Source organism: Oncorhynchus keta, chromosome 28 (genome assembly GCF_023373465.1).
Source record: "Oncorhynchus keta strain PuntledgeMale-10-30-2019 chromosome 28, Oket_V2, whole genome shotgun sequence".
NCBI lineage: Eukaryota > Metazoa > Chordata > Actinopteri > Salmoniformes > Salmonidae > Oncorhynchus > Oncorhynchus keta.
In genome coordinates this window covers 3,076,514-3,101,513 of record NC_068448.1, presented here as the reverse complement: position 1 = coordinate 3,101,513, position 25,000 = coordinate 3,076,514, and the positions used below count along the sequence as shown (strand labels likewise).

General features: G+C 37.0%; 1 protein-coding gene across 1 annotated transcript in view; it reads left to right on the top strand.

Annotated features, from left to right (window-relative positions):
* The window catches only part of cacna1fb (calcium channel, voltage-dependent, L type, alpha 1F subunit), a 245,620-nt gene that overhangs the window by 158,198 nt on the left and 62,422 nt on the right, over positions 1-25,000 (top strand). The window contains exons 24-28 of the mRNA XM_052484435.1: positions 9,273-9,360; positions 9,441-9,548; positions 22,819-22,871; positions 23,789-23,935; positions 24,924-25,000. The exon at positions 24,924-25,000 is cut by the window's right edge and continues 125 nt beyond it. Coding sequence (XP_052340395.1) covers positions 9,273-9,360; positions 9,441-9,548; positions 22,819-22,871; positions 23,789-23,935; positions 24,924-25,000 — 473 coding nt within the window. The remainder of the gene's footprint in view (positions 1-9,272; positions 9,361-9,440; positions 9,549-22,818; positions 22,872-23,788; positions 23,936-24,923) is intronic.

Genomic DNA, 25,000 nt, shown 5'->3' with positions numbered 1-25,000 from the left:
TTAGGCATAATAGCCTTAGCCTAGCATGTCCACTGTATACAACGTTAGGCATCATAGCCTTAGCCTAGCATGTCCACTGTATACAACGTTAGGCATCATAGCCTTAGCCTAGCATGTCCACTGTATACAACGTTAGGCATTGTAGCCTTAGCCTAGCATGTCCACTATATACAACGTTAGGCATCATAGCCTTAGCCTAGCATGTCCACTGTATACAATGTTAGGCCTCGTAGCCTTAGCCTAGCATGTCCACATAGTTAGGCCTCATAGCCTAGCATGTCCACTGTATACAACGTTAGGCATCATAGCCTTAGCCTAGCATGTCCACTGTATACAACGTTAGGCATTGTAGCCTTAGCCTAGCATGTCCACTGTATACAACGTTAGGCATCATAGCCTTAACATGTCCACTGTATACAACGTTAGGCATCATAGCATTAGCCTAGCATGTCCACTGTATACAATGTTAGGCATCATAGCCTTAGCCTAGCATGTCCACAGTATACAACGTTAGGCATCATAGCCTTAGCCTAGCATGTCCACTATATACAACGTTAGGCATCATAGCCTTAGCCTAGCATGTCCACTGTATACAATGTTAGGCATTGTAGCCTTAGCCTAGCATGTCCACTGTATACAACGTTAGGCATCATAACCTTAGCTTAGCATGTCCACTGTACACAATGTCAGGCATTATAGCCTTAGCCTAGCATGTCCACTGTATACAACGTTAGGCATCATAGCCTTAGCCTAGCATGTCCACTGTATACAACGTTAGGCATCATAGCCTTAGCCTAGCATGTCCACTGTATACAACGTTAGGCATTGTAGCCTTAGCCTAGCATGTCCACTATATACAACGTTAGGCATCATAGCCTTAGCCTAGCATGTCCACTGTATACAATGTTAGGCCTCGTAGCCTTAGCCTAGCATGTCCACAGTATACGTTAGGCCTCATAGCCTTAGCCTAGCATGTCCACTGTATACAACGTTAGGCATCATAGCCCACTGTATACCTAGGCATCATAGCCTTATGTCCACTGTATACAACGTTAGGCATCATAGCCTTAGCCTAGCATGTCCACTGTATACAACGTTAGGCATCATAGCCTTAGACTAGCATGTCCACTGTATACAACGTTAGGCATCATAGCCTTAGCCTAGCATGTCCACTATATAAAACTTTAGGCATCATAGCCTTAGCCTAGCATGTCCACTGTATACAACGTTAGGCATCATAGCCTTAGCCTAGCATGTCCACTGTATACAACGTTAGGCATTGTAGCCTTCGCCTAGCATGTCCACTATATACAACGTTAGGCATCATAGCCTTAGCCTAGCATGTCCACTGTATACAACGTTAGGCATCATAGCCTTAGCCTAGCATGTCCACTGTATACAACGTTAGGCATCATAGCCTTAGCCTAGCATGTCCACTGTATACAATGTTAGGCATTGTAGCCTTAGCCTAGCATGTCCACTGTATACAACGTTAGGCATCATAACCTTAGCTTAGCATGTCCACTGTACACAATGTCAGGCATTATAGCCTTAGCCTAGCATGTCCACTGTATACAACGTTAGGCATCATAGCCTTAGCCTAGCATGTCCACTGTATACAACGTTAGGCATCATAGCCTTAGCCTAGCATGTCCACTGTATACAACGTTAGGCATTGTAGCCTTAGCCTAGCATGTCCACTATATACAACGTTAGGCATCATAGCCTTAGCCTAGCATGTCCACTGTATACAATGTTAGGCCTCGTAGCCTTAGCCTAGCATGTCCACAGTATACGTTAGGCCTCATAGCCTTAGCCTAGCATGTCCACTGTATACAACGTTAGGCATCATAGCCTTAGCCTAGCATGTCCACTGTATACAACGTTAGGCATCATAGCCTTAGCCTAGCATGTCCACTGTATACAACGTTAGGCATCATAGCCTTAGCCTAGCATGTCCACTGTATACAACGTTAGGCATCATAGCCTTAGACTAGCATGTCCACTGTATACAACGTTAGGCATCATAGCCTTAGCCTAGCATGTCCACTATATAAAAACTTTAGGCATCATAGCCTTAGCCTAGCATGTCCACTGTATACAACGTTAGGCATCATAGCCTTAGCCTAGCATGTCCACTGTATACAACGTTAGGCATTGTAGCCTCGCCTAGCATGTCCACTATATACAACGTTAGGCATCATAGCCTTAGCCTAGCATGTCCACTGTATACAACGTTAGGCATTGTAGCCTTAGCCTAGCATGTCCACTGTATACAACGTTAGGCATTGTAGCCTTCGCCTAGCATGTCCACTATATACAACGTTAGGCATCATAGCCTTAGCCTAGCATGTCCACTGTATACAATGTTAGGCCTCGTAGCCTTAGCCTAGCATGTCCACTGTATACAACGTTAGGCATCATAGCCTTAGCCTAGCATGTCCACTGTATACAACGTTAGGCATTGTAGCCTTAGCCTAGCATGTCCACTATATACAACGTTAGGCATCATAGCCTTAGCCTAGCATGTCCACTGTATACAATGTTAGGCCTCGTAGCCTTAGCCTAGCATGTCCACTGTATACAACGTTAGGCCTCGTAGCCTTAGCCTAGCATGTCCACTGTATACAACGTTAGGCATCATAGCCTTAGCCTAGCATGTCCACTGTATACAACGTTAGGCATCATAGCCTTAGCCTAGCATGTCCACTATATACAACGTTAGGCATCATAGCCTTAGCCTAGCATGTCCACTGTATACAACGTTAGGCATTGTAGCCTTAGCCTAGCATGTCCACTGTATACAACGTTAGGCATCATAGCCTTAGCCTAGCATGTCCACTGTATACAACGTTAGGCATAATAGCCTTAGCCTAGCATGTCCACTGTATACAACGTTAGGCATCATAGCCTTAGCCTAGCATGTCCACTGTATACAACGTTAGGCATCATAGCCTTAGCCTAGCATGTCCACTGTATACAACGTTAGGCATTGTAGCCTTAGCCTAGCATGTCCACTATATACAACGTTAGGCATCATAGCCTTAGCCTAGCATGTCCACTGTATACAATGTTAGGCATCGTAGCCTTAGCCTAGCATGTCCACAGTATACGTTAGGCCTCATAGCCTTAGCCTAGCATGTCCACTGTATACAACGTTAGGCATCATAGCCTTAGCCTAGCATGTCCACTGTATACAACGTTAGGCATTGTAGCCTTAGCCTAGCATGTCCACTGTATACAACGTTAGGCATCGTAGCCTTAGCCTAGCATGTCCACTGTATACAACGTTAGGCATCATAGCCTTAGCCTAGCATGTCCACTGTATACAACGTTAGGCATCATAGCCTTAGCCTAGCATGTCCACTGTATACAACGTTAGGCATCATAGCATTAGCCTAGCATGTCCACTATATACAACGTTAGGCATCATAGCCTTAGCCTAGCATGTCCACTGTATACAACGTTAGGCATCATAGCCTTAGCCTAGCATGTCCACTATATACAACGTTAGGCATCATAGCCTTAGCCTAGCATGTCCACTGTATACAATGTTAGGCATTGTAGCCTTAGCCTAGCATGTCCACTGTATACAACGTTAGGCATCATAACCTTAGCTTAGCATGTCCACTGTACACAATGTCAGGCATTATAGCCTTAGCCTAGCATGTCCACTGTATACAACGTTAGGCATCATAGCCTTAGCCTAGCATGTCCACTGTATACAACGTTAGGCATCATAGCCTTAGCCTAGCATGTCCACTGTATACAACGTTAGGCATTGTAGCCTTAGCCTAGCATGTCCACTATATACAACGTTAGGCATCATAGCCTTAGCCTAGCATGTCCACTGTATACAATGTTAGGCCTCGTAGCCTTAGCCTAGCATGTCCACAGTATACGTTAGGCCTCATAGCCTTAGCCTAGCATGTCCACTGTATACAACGTTAGGCATCATAGCCTTAGCCTAGCATGTCCACTGTATACAACGTTAGGCATCATAGCCTTAGCCTAGCATGTCCACTGTATACAACGTTAGGCATCATAGCCTTAGCCTAGCATGTCCACTGTATACAACGTTAGGCATCATAGCCTTAGACTAGCATGTCCACTGTATACAACGTTAGGCATCATAGCCTTAGCCTAGCATGTCCACTATATAAAACTTTAGGCATCATAGCCTTAGCCTAGCATGTCCACTGTATACAACGTTAGGCATCATAGCCTTAGCCTAGCATGTCCACTGTATACAACGTTGGGCATTGTAGCCTTCGCCTAGCATGTCCACTATATACAACGTTAGGCATCATAGCCTTAGCCTAGCATGTCCACTGTATACAATGTTAGGCCTCGTAGCCTTAGCCTAGCATGTCCACGGTATACAACGTTAGGCATCATAGCCTTCGCCTAGCATGTCCACTGTATACAACGTTAGGCATCATAGCATTAGCCTAGCATGTCCACTATATACAACGTTAGGCATCATAGCCTTAGCCTAGCATGTCCACTGTATACAACGTTAGGCATCATAGCCTTAGCCTAGCATGTCCACTATATACAACGTTAGGGCATCATAGCCTTAGCCTAGCATGTCCACTGTATACAATGTTAGGCATTGTAGCCTTAGCCTAGCATGTCCACTGTATACAACGTTAGGCATCATAACCTTAGCTTAGCATGTCCACTGTACACAATGTCAGGCATTATAGCCTTAGCCTAGCATGTCCACTGTATACAACGTTAGGCATCATAGCCTTAGCCTAGCATGTCCACTGTATACAACGTTAGGCATCATAGCCTTAGCCTAGCATGTCCACTGTATACAACGTTAGGCATTGTAGCCTTAGCCTAGCATGTCCACTATATACAACGTTAGGCATCATAGCCTTAGCCTAGCATGTCCACTGTATACAATGTTAGGCCTCGTAGCCTTAGCCTAGCATGTCCACAGTATACGTTAGCCTCATAGCCTTAGCCTAGCATGTCCACTGTATACAACGTTAGGCATCATAGCCTTAGCCTAGCATGTCCACTGTATACAACGTTAGGCATCATAGCCTTAGCCTAGCATGTCCACTGTATACAACGTTAGGCATCATAGCCTTAGCCTAGCATGTCCACTGTATACAACGTTAGGCATCATAGCCTTAGCCTAGCATGTCCACTGTATACAACGTTAGGCATCATAGCCTTAGCCTAGCATGTCCACTGTATACAACGTTAGGCATCATAGCCTTAGCCTAGCATGTCCACTATATACGTTAGGCATTGTAGCCTTAGCCTAGCATGTCCACTGTATACAACGTTAGGCATTGTAGCCTTCGCCTAGCATGTCCACTATATACAACGTTAGGCATCATAGCCTTAGCCTAGCATGTCCACTGTATACAATGTTAGGCCTCGTAGCCTTAGCCTAGCATGTCCACTGTATACAACGTTAGGCATCATAGCCTTAGCCTAGCATGTCCACTATATACAACGTTAGGCATCATAGCCTTAGCCTAGCATGTCCACTGTATACAATGTTAGGCCTCGTAGCCTTAGCCTAGCATGTCCACTGTATACAACGTTAGGCATCATAGCCTTAGCCTAGCATGTCCACTGTATACAACGTTAGGCATTGTAGCCTTAGCCTAGCATGTCCACTATATACAACGTTAGGCATCATAGCCTTAGCCTAGCATGTCCACTGTATACAATGTTAGGCCTCGTAGCCTTAGCCTAGCATGTCCACTGTATACAACGTTAGGCCTCGTAGCCTTAGCCTAGCATGTCCACTGTATACAACGTTAGGCATCATAGCCTTAGCCTAGCATGTCCACTGTATACAACGTTAGGCATCATAGCCTTAGCCTAGCATGTCCACTGTATACAACGTTAGGCATCATAGCCTTAGCCTAGCATGTCCACTGTATACAACGTTAGGCATTGTAGCCTTAGCCTAGCATGTCCACTGTATACAACGTTAGGCATCATAGCCTTAGCCTAGCATGTCCACTGTATACAACGTTAGGCATAATAGCCTTAGCCTAGCATGTCCACTGTATACAACGTTAGGCATCATAGCCTTAGCCTAGCATGTCCACTGTATACAACGTTAGGCATCATAGCCTTAGCCTAGCATGTCCACTGTATACAACGTTAGGCATTGTAGCCTTAGCCTAGCATGTCCACTATATACAACGTTAGGCATCATAGCCTTAGCCTAGCATGTCCACTGTATACAATGTTAGGCCTCGTAGCCTTAGCCTAGCATGTCCACAGTATACGTTAGGCCTCATAGCCTTAGCCTAGCATGTCCACTGTATACAACGTTAGGCATCATAGCCTTAGCCTAGCATGTCCACTGTATACAACGTTAGGCATTGTAGCCTTGGCCTAGCATGTCCACTGTATACAACGTTAGGCATCATAGCCTTAGCCTAGCATGTCCACTGTATACAACGTTAGGCATCATAGCCTTAGCCTAGCATGTCCACTATATACAACGTTAGGCATCATAGCCTTAGCCTAGCATGTCCACTGTATACAACGTTAGGCATCATAGCCTTAGCCTAGCATGTCCACTATATACAACGTTAGGCATCATAGCCTTAGCCTAGCATGTCCACTGTATACAACGTTAGGCATTGTAGCCTTAGCCTAGCATGTCCACTGTATACAACGTAGGCATCATAGCCTTAGCTTAGCATGTCCACTGTACACAATGTCAGGCATTATAGCCTTAGCCTAGCATGTCCACTGTATACAACGTTAGGCATCATAGCCTTAGCCTAGCATGTCCACTGTATACAACGTTAGGCATCATAGCCTTAGCCTAGCATGTCCACTGTATACAACGTTAGGCATTGTAGCCTTAGCCTAGCATGTCCACTATATACAACGTTAGGCATCATAGCCTTAGCCTAGCATGTCCACTGTATACAATGTTAGGCCTCGTAGCCTTAGCCTAGCATGTCCACAGTATACGTTAGGCCTCATAGCCTTAGCCTAGCATGTCCACTGTATACAATGTTAGGCCTCGTAGCCTTAGCCTAGCATGTCCACTGTATACAACGTTAGGCATTGTAGCCTTAGCCTAGCATGTCCACTGTATACAACGTTAGGCATTGTAGCCTTAGCCTAGCATGTCCACTGTATACAACGTTAGGCATCATAGCCTTAGCCTAGCATGTCCACTGTATACAACGTTAGGCATCATAGCCTTAGCCTAGCATGTCCACTGTATAAGCACTGAGCACCATTACCACGCCCGTATGTTCTGGTCATACATACAGTGCATTCAGAAAGTAGTCAGAGCCCTTCACCTTTTCCACATTTTGTTACTTTACAGCCTTATTCTAAAATGAATATATTTTTTTTCTGTAATCAATCTACACACAATACCCCATAATGGCAAAGCAAATGTATTAAAAAAAAAAACTGAATTATTACATCTGCAGTGGGGCAAAAAAGTATTTAGTCAGCCAGCAATTGTGCAAGTTCTCCCACTTAAAAAGATGAGAGAGGCCTGTTTCATCATAGGTACACTTCAACTATGACAGACAAAATGAGAAGAAAAAAAATCCAGAAAATCATATTTTATGATTTTTTTATGAATTTATTTGCAAATGATGGTGGAAAATAAGTATTTGGTCACCTACAAACAAGCAAGATTTCTGGCTCTCACAGACCTGTAACTTCTTCTTTAAGAGGCTCCTCTGTCCTCCACTCGTTACCTGTATTAATGGCACCTGTTTGAACTTGTTATCAGTATAAAAGACACCTGTCCACAACCTCAAACAGTCACACTCCAAACTCCAGTATGGCTGAGCTGTCAAAGGACACCAGAAACAAAATTGTAGACCTGCACCAGGCTGGGAAGACTGAATCTGCAATAGGTAAGCAGCTTGGTTTGAAGAAATCAACTGTGGGAGCAATTATTAGGAAATGGAAGACATACAAGACCACTGATAATCTCCCTCGATCTGGGGCTATACGCAGAATGTACAGGGGTACCAAGCTGGTAGCGTCATACTGAAGAAGACTCAAGGCTGTAATCGCTACCAAAGGTGATTCAACAAAGTACTGAGTAAATACTAATGTAAATGTGATATTTCCGGGGGGGGGGGTTAAATATACATTTGCAAAAATTCTACTATCTATGAATTTGAGAGTTTTTATAATCTCTCCAGCCTCATCTCTCCCTCAGCTTTTTACTGAAACCGGAGACAGTTTTGTTATTGTATCAACTGCTAATAAAGGCTGTAGAACACACCAGCTATCTGAGTGAAGAACCACATCAGTTCTCCTACCTGTTCTGAAATCAGTTATCCTACCTGTTCTGAAATCAGTTATCCTACCTGTTCTGAATTCAATACTCCTACCTGTTCTGAACTCAGTACTCCTACTTGTTCTGAAATCAGTACTCCTACTTGTTCTGAATTCAGTACTCCAACCTGTTCTGAAATCAGTACTCCTACTTGTTCTGAATTCAGTACTCCTACCTGTTCTGAAATCAGTACTCCTACCTGTTCTGAATGCAGTACTCCTACTTGTTCTGAATTCAGTACTCCTACCTGTTCTGAACTCAGTACTCCTACCTGTTCTGAACTCAGTACTCCTACCTGTTCTGAATTCAGTACTCCTACCTGTTCTGAATTCAGTACTCCTACCTGTTCTGAATTCAGTACTCCTACCTGTTCTGAATTCAGTACTCCTACCTGTTCTGAATTCAGTACTCCTACTTGTTCTGAATTCAGTACTCCTACTTGTTCTGAATTCAGTACTCCAACCTGTTCTGAAATCAGTACTCCTACTTGTTCTGAATTCAGTACTCCTACCTGTTCTGAAATCAGTACTCCTACTTGTTCTGAATTCAGTACTCCTACCTGTTCTGAATTCAGTACTCCTACCTGTTCTGAAATCAGTACTCCTACCTGTTCTGAAATCAGTACTCCTACCTGTTCTGAATTCAGTACTCCTACCTGTTCTGAAATCAGTACTCCTACCTGTTCTAAAGGAGGATAACCTTATGTGACTCTCTCTCTCTCTCTCTCTCTCTCTCTCTCTCTCTCTCTCTCTCTCTCTCTCTCTCTCTCTCTCTCTCTCTCTCTCTCTCTCTCTCTCTCTCTCTCTCTCTCTCTCTCTCTCTCTCTCTCTCTCTCTCTCTCTCTCTCTCTCTCTCTCTCTCTCTCTCTCTCTCTCTCTCCTTGTTCTCTCTGTTCTCTCTCTCTCTGTTCTCTCTCTCTTTGTTCTCTCTCTCGCGCTCTCTCTCTCTGTTTCTCTCTCAGTTCGAGTGCCATCTCTGTGGTCAAGATTCTCAGGGTACTCAGAGTACTCAGGCCTCTACGAGCCATCAACAGAGCCAAAGGACTGAAGGTAAGGGTGGTTGCGTGTGTGTGTGTGGTTGTGTACTTGTTTGTTGACCTGCCTAACAACTGTGTGTTCTGTCCATTCAGCATGTGGTCCAGTGTGTGTTTGTAGCTATCAAGACCATCGGTAACATCATGATCGTCACTACTCTACTACAGTTCATGTTCGCCTGCATCGGAGTCCAGCTCTTCAAGGTAATGTGTACTGTACTGTACTGAGAGTCTAACTCTTCAAGGTAATATGTACTGTACTGAGAGTCCAGCTCTTCAAGGTAATATGTACTGTACTGAGAGTCTAACTCTTCAAGGAAATATGTACTGTACTGAGAGTCTAACTCTTCAAGGTAATATGTACTGTACTGTAGCTCTTCATGGTAATATGTACTGTACTGAGAGTCCAGCTCTTCAAGGTAATATGTACTGTACTGAGAGTCTAACTCTTCAAGGAAATATGTACTGTACTGATAGTCTAACTCTTCATGGTAATATGTACTGTACTGAGAGTCCAGCTCTTCAAGGTAATATGTACTGTACTGAGAGTCTAACTCTTCAAGGTAATATGTACTGTACTGAGAGTCTAACTCTTCAAGGTAATATGTACTGTACTGAGAGTCCAGCTCTTCATGGTAATATGTACTGTACTGAGAGTCCAGCTCTTCAAGGTAATATGTACTGTACTGAGAGTCTAACTCTTCAAGGTAATATGTACTGTACTGTACTGAGAGTCTAACTCTTCAAGGTAATATGTACTGTACTGTACTGAGAGTCCAGCTCTTCATGGTAATATGTACTGTACTGAGAGTCCAGCTCTTCAAGGTAATATGTACTGTACTGATAGTCTAACTCTTCATGGTAATATGTACTGTACTGAGAGTCCAGCTCTTCAAGGTAATATGTACTGTACTGAGAGTCTAACTCTTCAAGGTAATATGTACTGTACTGATAGTCTAACTCTTCATGGTAATATGTACTGTACTGAGAGTCTAACTCTTCAAGGTAATATGTACTGTACTGAGAGTCTAACTCTTCAAGGTAATATGTACTGTACTGTACTGAGAGTCCAGCTCTTCATGGTAATATGTACTGTACTGAGAGTCCAGCTCTTCAAGGTAATATGTACTGTACTGATAGTCTAACTCTTCATGGTAATATGTACTGTACTGAGAGTCCAGCTCTTCAAGGTAATATGTACTGTACTGTACTGAGAGTCCAGCTCTTCAAGGTAATATGTACTGTACTGAGAGTCTAACTCTTCAGGGTAATATGTACTGTACTGTACTGTACTATACCATATTAGAATCTATTCTCCATACTATACCATATTAGAATCTATTCTCCATACTATACCATATTAGAAGATATTCTCCATACTATACCATATTAGAAGATATTCTCCATACTATACCATATTAGAATCTATTCTCCATACTATACCATATTAGAATCTATTCTATAATAATAATATAATATATGCCATTTAGCAGACGCTTTTATCCAAAGCGACTTACAGTCATGTGTGCATACATTCTACGTATGGGTGGTCCCGGGATCGAACCCACTACCCTGGCGTTACAAGCACCATGCTCTACCAACTGAGCTACAGAAGGACTGTACCATATTAGAATCTATTCTCCATACTGTACCATATTAGAATCTATTCTCCATACTATATCAGAATCTATTCTCCATACTATACCATATCAGAATCTATTCTCCATACTATACCAGAATCTATTCTCCATACTATACCAGAATCTATTCTCCATACTATACCAGAATCTATTCTCCATACTATACCATATCAGAATCTATTCTCCATACTATACCATATTAGAATCTATTCTCCATACTATACCAGAATATATTCTCCATACTGTACCATATCAGAATATATTCTCCATACTATACCAGAATCTATTCTCCATACTATACCATATTAGAATCTATTCTCCATACTATACCATATTAGAATCTATTCTCCATACTATACCAGAATATATTCTCCATACTATACCATATCAGAATCTATTCTCCATACTGTACCATATTAGAATCTATTCTCCATTCTATACCATATTAGAATCTATTCTCCATACTATACCATATTAGAATCTATTCTCCATACTATACCATATCAGAATCTATTCTCCATACTATACCAGAATCTATTCTCCATACTATACCATATCAGAATCTATTCTCCATACTATACCAGAATCTATTCTCCATACTATACCATATTAGAATCTATTCTCCATACTATACCATATTAGAATCTATTCTCCATACTATACCAGAATATATTCTCCATACTATACCATATCAGAATCTATTCTCCATACTATACCATATTAGAATCTATTCTCCATTCTATACCATATTAGAATCTATTCTCCATACTATACCATATTAGAATCTATTCTCCTTACTATAACATATTAGAATCTATTCTCCATACTATACCATATTAGAATCTATTATCCATACTATACCATATCAGAATCTATTCTCCTTACTATACCATATTAGAATATATTCTCCATACTATACCAGAATATATTCTCCATACTATACCATATCAGAATCTATTCTCCATACTATACCAGAATATATTCTCCATACTATACCATATTAGAATCTATTCTCCATACTATACCATATTAGAATCTATTCTCCATACTATACCATATTAGAATCTATTCTCCATTCTATACCATATTAGAATCTATTCTCCTTACTATACCATATTAGAATATATTCTCCATACTATACCATATTAGAATCTATTCTCCATACTATACCATATTAGAATCTATACTCCATACTATACCATATTAGAATATATTCTCCATACTATACCAGAATCTATTCTCCATACTATACCAGAATCTATTCTCCATACTATACCATATTAGAATCTATTCTCCATACTATACCATATCAGAATCTATTCTCCATACTATACCATATTAGAATCTATTCTCCATACTATACCATATCAGAATCTATTCTCCATACTATACCATATCAGAATCTATTCTCCATACTATACCAGAATCTATTCTCCATACTATACCATACCAGAATCTATTCTCCATACTGTACCATATTAGAATCTATTCTCCATACTATACCATATTAGAATATATTCTCCATACTGTACCATATTAGAATCTATACTCCATACTATACCAGAATCTATTCTCCATACTATACCATATTAGAATATATTCTCCATACTGTACCATATTAGAATCTATTCTCCATACTATACCATATTAGAATCTATTCTCCATACTATACCATATTAGAATCTATTCTCCATACTATACCATATTAGAATCTATTCTCCATACTATACCATATCAGAATCTATTATCCATACTATACCATATCAGAATCTATTCTCCTTACTATACCATATTAGAATATATTCTCCATACTATACCAGAATATATTCTCCATACTATACCATATCAGAATCTATTCTCCATACTATACCAGAATATATTCTCCATACTATACCATATTAGAATCTATTCTCCATACTATACCATATTAGAATCTATTCTCCATACTATACCATATTAGAATCTATTCTCCATTCTATACCATATTAGAATCTATTCTCCTTACTATACCATATTAGAATATATTCTCCATACTATACCATATTAGAATCTATTCTCCATACTATACCATATTAGAATCTATACTCCATACTATACCATATTAGAATATATTCTCCATACTATACCAGAATCTATTCTCCATACTATACCAGAATCTATTCTCCATACTATACCATATTAGAATCTATTCTCCATACTATACCATATCAGAATCTATTCTCCATACTATACCATATTAGAATCTATTCTCCATACTGTACCATATTAGAATCTATTCTCCATACTATACCATACTAGAATCTATTCTCCATACTATACCAGAATATATTCTCCATACTATATCATATTAGAATCTATTCTCCATACTATACAATACCAGAATCTATTCTCCATACTGTACCATATTAGAATCTATTCTCCATACTATACCATATTAGAATCTATTCTCCATACTATACCAGAATATATTCTCCATACTATACCATATCATAATCTATTCTCCATACTATACCAGAATATATTCTCCATACTATACCATATTAGAATCTATTCTCCATACTATACCATATTAGAATCTATTCTCCATACGGTACCATATCAGAATCTATTCTCCATACTATACCATATTAGAATCTATTCTCCATACTATACCATATCAGAATCTATTCTCCATACTATACCAGAATCTATTCTCCATACTATACCATATTAGAATCTATTCTCCATACTGTACCATATTAGAATCTATTCTCCATACTATACCATATTAGAATCTATTCTCCATACTATACCATATTAGAATCTATTCTCCATACTATACCATATCAGAATCTATTCTCCATACTATACCAGAATCTATTCTCCATACTATACCAGAATCTATTCTCCATACTATACCATATTAGAATCTATTCTCCATACTATACCATATCAGAATCTATTCTCCATACTATACCATATTAGAATCTATTCTCCATACTATACCATATTAGAATCTATTCTCCATACTATACCAGAATATATTCTCCATACTATACCATATCAGAATCTATTCTCCATACTATACCAGAATATATTCTCCATACTATACCATATCAGAATCTATTCTCCATACTATACCAGAATCTATTCTCCATACTATACCATATTAGAATCTATTCTCCATACTATACCATATTAGAATCTATTCTCCATACTATACCATATTAGAATCTATTCTCCATACTATACCAGAATATATTCTCCATACTATACCATATCAGAATCTATTCTCCATACTATACCAGAATATATTCTCCATACTATACCATATTAGAATCTATTCTCCATACTATACCATATTAGAATCTATTCTCCATACTATACCATATTAGAATCTATTCTCCATTCTATACCATATTAGAATCTATTCTCCTTACTATAACATATTAGAATCTATTCTCCATACTATACCATATTAGAATCTATTCTCCATACTGTACCATATTAGAATCTATTCTCCATACTATACCATATTAGAATCTATTCTCCATACTATACCAGAATATATTCTCCATACTATACCATATTAGAATCTATTCTCCATACTATACCATACCAGAATCTATTCTCCATACTGTACCATATTAGAATCTATTCTCCATACTATACCATATTAGAATCTATTCTCCATACTATACCAGAATATATTCTCCATACTATACCATATCAGAATCTATTCTCCATACTATACCAGAATATATTCTCCATACTATACCATATTAGAATCTATTCTCCATACTATACCATATTAGAATCTATTCTCCATACTGTACCATATTAGAATCTATTCTCCATACTATACCATATTAGAAGATATTCTCCATACTATACCATATTAGAAGATATTCTCCATACTATACCATATTAGAATCTATTCTCCATACTATACCATATTAGAATCTATTCTATAATAATAATATAATATATGCCATTTAGCTTTTATCCAAAGCGACTTACAGTCATGTGTGCATACATTCTACGTATGGGTGGTCCCGGGATCGAACCCACTACCCTGGCGTTACAAGCACCATGCTCTACCAACTGAGCTACAGAAGGACTGTACCATATTAGAATCTATTCTCCATACTGTACCATATTAGAATCTATTCTCCATACTATATCAGAATCTATTCTCCATACTATACCATATCAGAATCTATTCTCCATACTATACCAGAATCTATTCTCCATACTATACCAGAATCTATTCTCCATACTATACCAGAATCTATTCTCCATACTATACCATATCAGAATCTATTCTCCATACTATACCATATTAGAATCTATTCTCCATACTATACCAGAATATATTCTCCATACTGTACCATATCAGAATATATTCTCCATACTATACCAGAATCTATTCTCCATACTATACCATATTAGAATCTATTCTCCATACTATACCATATTAGAATCTATTCTCATACTATACCAGAATATATTCTCCATACTATACCATATCAGAATCTATTCTCCATACTGTACCATATTAGAATCTATTCTCCATACTATACCATATCAGAATCTATTCTCCATACTATACCAGAATCTATTCTCCATACTATACCATATCAGAATCTATTCTCCATACTATACCAGAATCTATTCTCCATACTATACCATATTAGAATCTATTCTCCATACTATACCATATTAGAATCTATTCTCCATACTATACCAGAATATATTCTCCATACTATACCATATCAGAATCTATTCTCCATACTATACCATATTAGAATCTATTCTCCATTCTATACCATATTAGAATCTATTCTCCATACTATACCATATTAGAATCTATTCTCCTTACTATAACATATTAGAATCTATTCTCCATACTATACCATATTAGAATCTATTATCCATACTATACCATATCAGAATCTATTCTCCTTACTATACCATATTAGAATATATTCTCCATACTATACCAGAATATATTCTCCATACTATACCATATCAGAATCTATTCTCCATACTATACCAGAATATATTCTCCATACTATACCATATTAGAATCTATTCTCCATACTATACCATATTAGAATCTATTCTCCATACTATACCATATTAGAATCTATTCTCCATACTATACCATATTAGAATCTATTCTCCATACTATACCATATTAGAATCTATTCTCCATACTATACCAGAATATATTCTCCATACTATACCATATCAGAATCTATTCTCCATACTGTACCATATTAGAATCTATTCTCCATACTATACCATATCAGAATCTATTCTCCATACTATACCAGAATCTATTCTCCATACTATACCATATCAGAATCTATTCTCCATACTATACCAGAATCTATTCTCCATACTATACCATATTAGAATCTATTCTCCATACTATACCAGAATATATTCTCCATACTATACCAGAATATATTCTCCATACTATACCATATCAGAATCTATTCTCCATACTATACCATATTAGAATCTATTCTCCATTCTATACCATATCAGAATCTATTCTCCATACTATACCAGAATATATTCTCCATACTATACCATATTAGAATCTATTCTCCATACTATACCATATTAGAATCTATTCTCCATTCTATACCATATCAGAATCTATTCTCCATACTATACCAGAATATATTCTCCATACTATACCATATTAGAATCTATTCTCCATACTATACCATATTAGAATCTATTCTCCATACTATACCATATTAGAATCTATTCTCCATTCTATACCATATTAGAATCTATTCTCCTTACTATAACATATTAGAATCTATTCTCCATACTATACCATATTAGAATCTATTCTCCATACTGTACCATATTAGAATCTATTCTCCATACTATACCATATTAGAATCTATTCTCCATACTATACCAGAATATATTCTCCATACTATACCATATTAGAATCTATTCTCCATACTATACCATACCAGAATCTATTCTCCATACTGTACCATATTAGAATCTATTCTCCATACTATACCATATTAGAATCTATTCTCCATACTATACCAGAATATATTCTCCATACTATACCATATCAGAATCTATTCTCCATACTATACCAGAATATATTCTCCATACTATACCATATTAGAATCTATTCTCCATACTATACCATATTAGAATCTATTCTCCATACTGTACCATATTAGAATCTATTCTCCATACTATACCATATTAGAAGATATTCTCCATACTATACCATATTAGAAGATATTCTCCATACTATACCATATTAGAATCTATTCTCCATACTATACCATATTAGAATCTATTCTATAATAATAATATAATATATGCCATTTAGCAGACGCTTTTATCCAAAGCGACTTACAGTCATGTGTGCATACATTCTACGTATGGGTGGTCCCGGGATCGAACCCACTACCCTGGCGTTACAAGCACCATGCTCTACCAACTGAGCTACAGAAGGACTGTACCATATTAGAATCTATTCTCCATACTGTACCATATTAGAATCTATTCTCCATACTATATCAGAATCTATTCTCCATACTATACCATATCAGAATCTATTCTCCATACTATACCAGAATCTATTCTCCATACTATACCAGAATCTATTCTCCATACTATACCAGAATCTATTCTCCATACTATACCATATCAGAATCTATTCTCCATACTATACCATATTAGAATCTATTCTCCATACTATACCAGAATATATTCTCCATACTGTACCATATCAGAATATATTCTCCATACTATACCAGAATCTATTCTCCATACTATACCATATTAGAATCTATTCTCCATACTATACCATATTAGAATCTATTCTCCATACTATACCAGAATATATTCTCCATACTATACCATATCAGAATCTATTCTCCATACTGTACCATATTAGAATCTATTCTCCATACTATACCATATCAGAATCTATTCTCCATACTATACCAGAATCTATTCTCCATACTATACCATATCAGAATCTATTCTCCATACTATACCAGAATCTATTCTCCATACTATACCATATTAGAATCTATTCTCCATACTATACCATATTAGAATCTATTCTCCATACTATACCAGAATATATTCTCCATACTATACCATATCAGAATCTATTCTCCATACTATACCATATTAGAATCTATTCTCCATTCTATACCATATTAGAATCTATTCTCCATACTATACCATATTAGAATCTATTCTCCTTACTATAACATATTAGAATCTATTCTCCATACTATACCATATTAGAATCTATTATCCATACTATACCATATCAGAATCTATTCTCCTTACTATACCATATTAGAATATATTCTCCATACTATACCAGAATATATTCTCCATACTATACCATATCAGAATCTATTCTCCATACTATACCAGAATATATTCTCCATACTATACCATATTAGAATCTATTCTCCATACTATACCATATTAGAATCTATTCTCCATACTATACCATATTAGAATCTATTCTCCATACTATACCATATTAGAATCTATTCTCCATACTATACCATATTAGAATCTATTCTCCATACTATACCAGAATATATTCTCCATACTATACCATATCAGAATCTATTCTCCATACTGTACCATATTAGAATCTATTCTCCATACTATACCATATCAGAATCTATTCTCCATACTATACCAGAATCTATTCTCCATACTATACCATATCAGAATCTATTCTCCATACTATACCAGAATCTATTCTCCATACTATACCATATTAGAATCTATTCTCCATACTATACCAGAATATATTCTCCATACTATACCAGAATATATTCTCCATACTATACCATATCAGAATCTATTCTCCATACTATACCATATTAGAATCTATTCTCCATTCTATACCATATTAGAATCTATTCTCCATACTATACCATATTAGAATCTATTCTCCTTACTATAACATATTAGAATCTATTCTCCATACTATACCATATTAGAATCTATTATCCATACTATACCATATCAGAATCTATTCTCCTTACTATACCATATTAGAATATATTCTCCATACTATACCAGAATATATTCTCCATACTATACCATATCAGAATCTATTCTCCATACTATACCAGAATATATTCTCCATACTATACCATATTAGAATCTATTCTCCATACTATACCATATTAGAATCTATTCTCCATACTATACCATATTAGAATCTATTCTCCATTCTATACCATATTAGAATCTATTCTCCTTACTATACCATATTAGAATATATTCTCCATACTATACCATATTAGAATCTATTCTCCATACTATACCATATTAGAATCTATACTCCATACTATACCATATTAGAATATATTCTCCATACTATACCAGAATCTATTCTCCATACTATACCAGAATCTATTCTCCATACTATACCATACCAGAATCTATTCTCCATACTGTACCATATTAGAATCTATTCTCCATACTATACCATACTAGAATCTATTCTCCATACTATACCAGAATATATTCTCCATACTATATCATATTAGAATCTATTCTCCATACTATACAATACCAGAATCTATTCTCCATACTGTACCATATTAGAATCTATTCTCCATACTATACCATATTAGAATCTATTCTCCATACTATACCAGAATATATTCTCCATACTATACCATATCAGAATCTATTCTCCATACTATACCAGAATATATTCTCCATAATATACCATATTAGAATCTATTCTCCATACTATACCAGAATCTATTCTCCATACTATACCATATTAGAATCTATTCTCCATACTGTACCATATTAGAATCTATTCTCCATACTATACCATATTAGAATCTATTCTCCATACTGTACCATATTAGAATCTATACTCCATACTATACCAGAATCTATTCTCCATACTATACCATATTAGAATATATTCTCCATACTGTACCATATTAGAATCTATTCTCCATACTATACCATATTAGAATCTATTCTCCATACTATACCATATTAGAATCTATTCTCCATACTATACCATATCAGAATCTATTCTCCATACTATACCAGAATCTATTCTCCATACTATACCAGAATCTATTCTCCATACTATACCATATTAGAATCTATTCTCCATACTATACCATATCAGAATCTATTCTCCATACTATACCATATTAGAATCTATTCTCCATACTATACCATATTAGAATCTATTCTCCATACTATACCAGAATATATTCTCCATACTATACCATATCAGAATCTATTCTCCATACTATACCAGAATATATTCTCCATACTATACCATATCAGAATCTATTCTCCATACTATACCAGAATCTATTCTCCATACTATACCATATTAGAATCTATTCTCCATACTATACCATATTAGAATCTATTCTCCATACTATACCATATTAGAATCTATTCTCCATACTATACCAGAATATATTCTCCATACTATACCATATCAGAATCTATTCTCCATACTATACCAGAATATATTCTCCATACTATACCATATTAGAATCTATTCTCTATACTATACCATATTAGAATCTATTCTCCATACTATACCATATTAGAATCTATTCTCCATTCTATACCATATTAGAATCTATTCTCCTTACTATAACATATTTGAATCTATTCTCCATACTATACCATATTAGAATCTATTCTCCATACTGGTCTATCTACTAGAAAACTAGAAAATCTATTCTCCATACTATACCATATTAGAATCTATTCTCCATACTGTACCATACCAGAATATATTCTCCATACTATACCATATCAGAATCTATTCTCCATACTGTACCATATTAGAATCTATTCTCCATACTATACCATATCAGAATCTATTCTCCATACTATACCAGAATCTATTCTCCATACTATACCATATCAGAATCTATTCTCCATACTATACCAGAATCTATTCTCCATACTATACCATATTAGAATCTATTCTCCATACTATACCAGAATATATTCTCCATACTATACCAGAATATATTCTCCATACTATACCATATCAGAATCTATTCTCCATACTATACCATATTAGAATCTATTCTCCATACTATACCATATTAGAATCTATTCTCCATACTATACCATATCAGAATCTATTCTCCATACTATACCATATTAGAATCTATTCTCCATACTATACCAGAATATATTCTCCATACTGTACCATATCAGAATCTATTCTCCATACTATACCAGAATATATTCTCCATACTATACCATATTAGAATCTATTCTCCATACTATACCATATTAGAATCTATTCTCCATACTATACCATATTAGAATCTATTCTCCATTCTATACCATATTAGAATCTATTCTCCTTACTATAACATATTAGAATCTATTCTCCATACTATACCATATTAGAATCTATTCTCCATACTATACCATATCAGAATCTATTCTCCTTACTATACCATATTAGAATATATTATCCATACTATACCATATTAGAATCTATTCTCCATACTATACCATATTAGAATCTATACTCCATACTATACCATATTTGAATCTATTCTCCATACTATACCAGAATCTATTCTCCATACTATACCAGAATCTATTCTCCATACTATACCATATTAGAATCTATACTCCATACTATACCAGAATCTATTCTCCATACTATACCATATTAGAATCTATTCTCCATACTATACCATATTAGAATCTATTCTCCATACTATACCATATTAGAATCTATTCTCCATACTATACCATATTAGAATCTATTCTCCATACTATACCATATTAGAATCTATTCTCCATACTATACCATATCAGAATCTATTCTCCATACTATACCATATTAGAATCTATTCTCCATACTATACCATATTAGAATCTATTCTCCATACTATACCATATCAGAATCTATTCTCCATACTATACCAGAATCTATTCTCCATACTATACCATACCAGAATCTATTCTCCATACTGTACCATATTAGAATCTATTCTCCATACTATACCATATTAGAATCTATTCTCCATACTATACCATATCAGAATCTATTCTCCATACTATACCATATTAGAATCTATTTTCCATACTATACCATACCAGAATCTATTCTCCATACTGTACCATATTAGAATCTATTCTCCATACTATACCATATTAGAATCTATTCTCCATACTATACCATATTAGAATCTATTCTCCATACTATACCATATCAGAATCTATTCTCCATACTATACCATATTAGAATCTATTCTCCATACTATACCAGAATATATTCTCCATACTGTACCATATCAGAATCTATTCTCCATACTATACCAGAATATATTCTCCATACTATACCATATCAGAATCTATTCTCCATACTGCACAAGAATCTATTCTCCATACTTTTGTCACGGCCGTCGTTAGGAAATGACCAAGTTGCAGCGTGGTGAGCGTACATATTCCTTTTATTAGAAATGACGCCGACAAAAACAATAAACAATACAAAATAACCGTGAAGCTTAACAGGGCAATGTGCCACAAACAAAGACAACTTCCCACCCTGAAAGGAGGAGAAAAGGGCTGCCTAAGTTTGGTTCCCAATTAGAGACAACGATAGACAGCTGTCCCTGATTGAGAACCATACCTGGCCAGAACATAGAAATACAAAATCATAGAAAAACGAAACATAGAATTCCCACCCCAAATCACACCCTGACCAAACCAAATAGAGACATTAAAAGGCTCTCTAAGGTCAGGGCGTTACAACTATACCATAGTACAATCTAATTGTTATTTTATTTCAGGGTAAATTCTACCGCTGTACAGACGAGGCCAAACACACGCCAGAGCAGTGCAAGTAAGTTACTCAATCTGTTTTTCTAGAACTGAATAACTAACGTCATGTGGTTTTAGTGTGTTTTTTTGTCGGTTGTGTTTTTAATGTCTTAACGTCTATAGGAAGGCCTCTTGTCAAACTTACTTTCCTCTGTAGCCTGTGTGTCGTCTGTCACACTCTTCACATAGCCCATCCAAGGACGGGGTCGATTCTGATTCCGATTCCAGAACATTTTAGAAATCAAACCAAAATCCAATTCTGAATTTTCCTCACTGAAAAACGTTTAAGAGAACTAGAATTTCAGTGTTCAGTACTTCCTGAATTGACTGTAATTTAATTTGGCAACTTCTACTGGTTAATCCTCCATACTGAAAAAATACTGTGTGTGTGTCTCTGTCTCTCTGTCTCTCTCTCTCTCTCCCTCTCTCTCTCTCCCTCCTTATCTCCCTCTCTCTCTCTCTCTCTCTCTCTCTCTCTCTCTTTCTCTCTCTCCCTCTCTTTCTCTCTTTCTCTCTCTCTCTTTCTCTATATATATATATATATATATATATATCTCTCCCTCTTCCTCCCTCTCTTCCTCTCTCTCTCTCTCTCTCTCTATCTCTCTCTATAAGGATGGGGATCTCCACCCCATGGTGAGAGGGATCTCTCTCTGACTTTCTCTGACAACTCCTGATGGGCATGATGGCTCTGTTCACTGTCCACTCTCTCTCTCCAGCTCTCTTCAGTACTCTCTCTCTCACAGACGGGGAAGGAGGGGATCTATATATATTTCATATATATATATATATATATCTCCCCCATCTTCCTCCCTCTCTTCCTCTCTATCTCCCTCTCTCTCTCTCTCCCTCTCTTTCTCTCTCTCCCTCTCTTTCTCTCCCTCTCTTTCTCTCTCTCTCTCTCTCTGTCTCTCTCTCTGTCTCTCTCTCTCTCTCTAGGGGAACCTTTGTGGTGTATAAGGATGGGGATGTGAGCCACCCCATGGTGAGAGAGAGGATCTGGCACAACAGTGACTTTAACTTTGACAACGTCCTGATGGGCATGATGGCTCTGTTCACAGTGTCCACCTTCGAGGGCTGGCCAGCGTGAGTGGCGTTCAGTACACACACACACACACACAGACACAGACCGGGGAAGGGAGGGGATCTTAGCGGAAAGGATTTCATGTCATCGATATTACATGACATCTAGTGGCCATTTTGGGTACTTCAGATTATCACAGGCGTCTATAATAATCCCTGGCCCTCTGTGTGGTTTTATCACTCGTAAAATATATGAAACAATTAAATAAGATTTATTTTTATTTTTATAATTAATAATAATTTTTTATAATAAAAAAATAGAATGACTGTAAAACCCTAAATATAAACCGTTAACTTAGTGAAAAACATGGAGTTTAAAAAGAGGGTTTTGGCATGACATGTCCTTCACTATTTTGTTTACACACTTTTATTTATTTGACTGTGTCAATATGTCACTTTGTATTTGATGTCAATGTTTTGGCGTCGAACGGGTCAATAGTTGGAAGAGTAGCAGAGTTCATCAATAGTAATGCTATTGTTGTCGATTAGAAGCGTTTTCTTGTGAACCATCTGGTCTATCTACTAGAAACTCATGGACGATATGGACACAAATATTTCACTTTAGTAAATTGCCAGGAGCTTTGCAACCCTAAAACACACAAAACTGTACACACAAGCACACACACTCACACACATGCACACAGGTTATTAATATCTTATCTCTCTCTCTCTGCATCTCTCTCTCTGCATCTCCCTCTCTCTCTCTCTCTCTCTCTCTGTCTCTCTCTCTCTCTCTCTCTCTCTCTCTCTGTCTCTCTCTCTCTCTGTCTCTCTCTCTCTCTGTCTCTCTCTCTCTCTCTCTGTCTCTCTCTCTCTCTCTCCCTCTCTCTCTCTCTCTCTCTCTCTCTCTCTCTCTCCATCTCCCTCGCTCTCTCTCTCCCTCTCTCTCTCTCTCTCTCCATCTCCCTCTCTGTCTCTCTCTCTCCCTCTCTCTCTCCATCTCCCTCTCTCTCTCTCTCTCTCTCTCTCTCCCTCCCTCTCCCTCTCTCAGACTCCTGTATAAGGCGATTGATGCTAATGGAGAGAACCATGGTCCTGTCTATAACTACCGTGTTGAGATCTCCATCT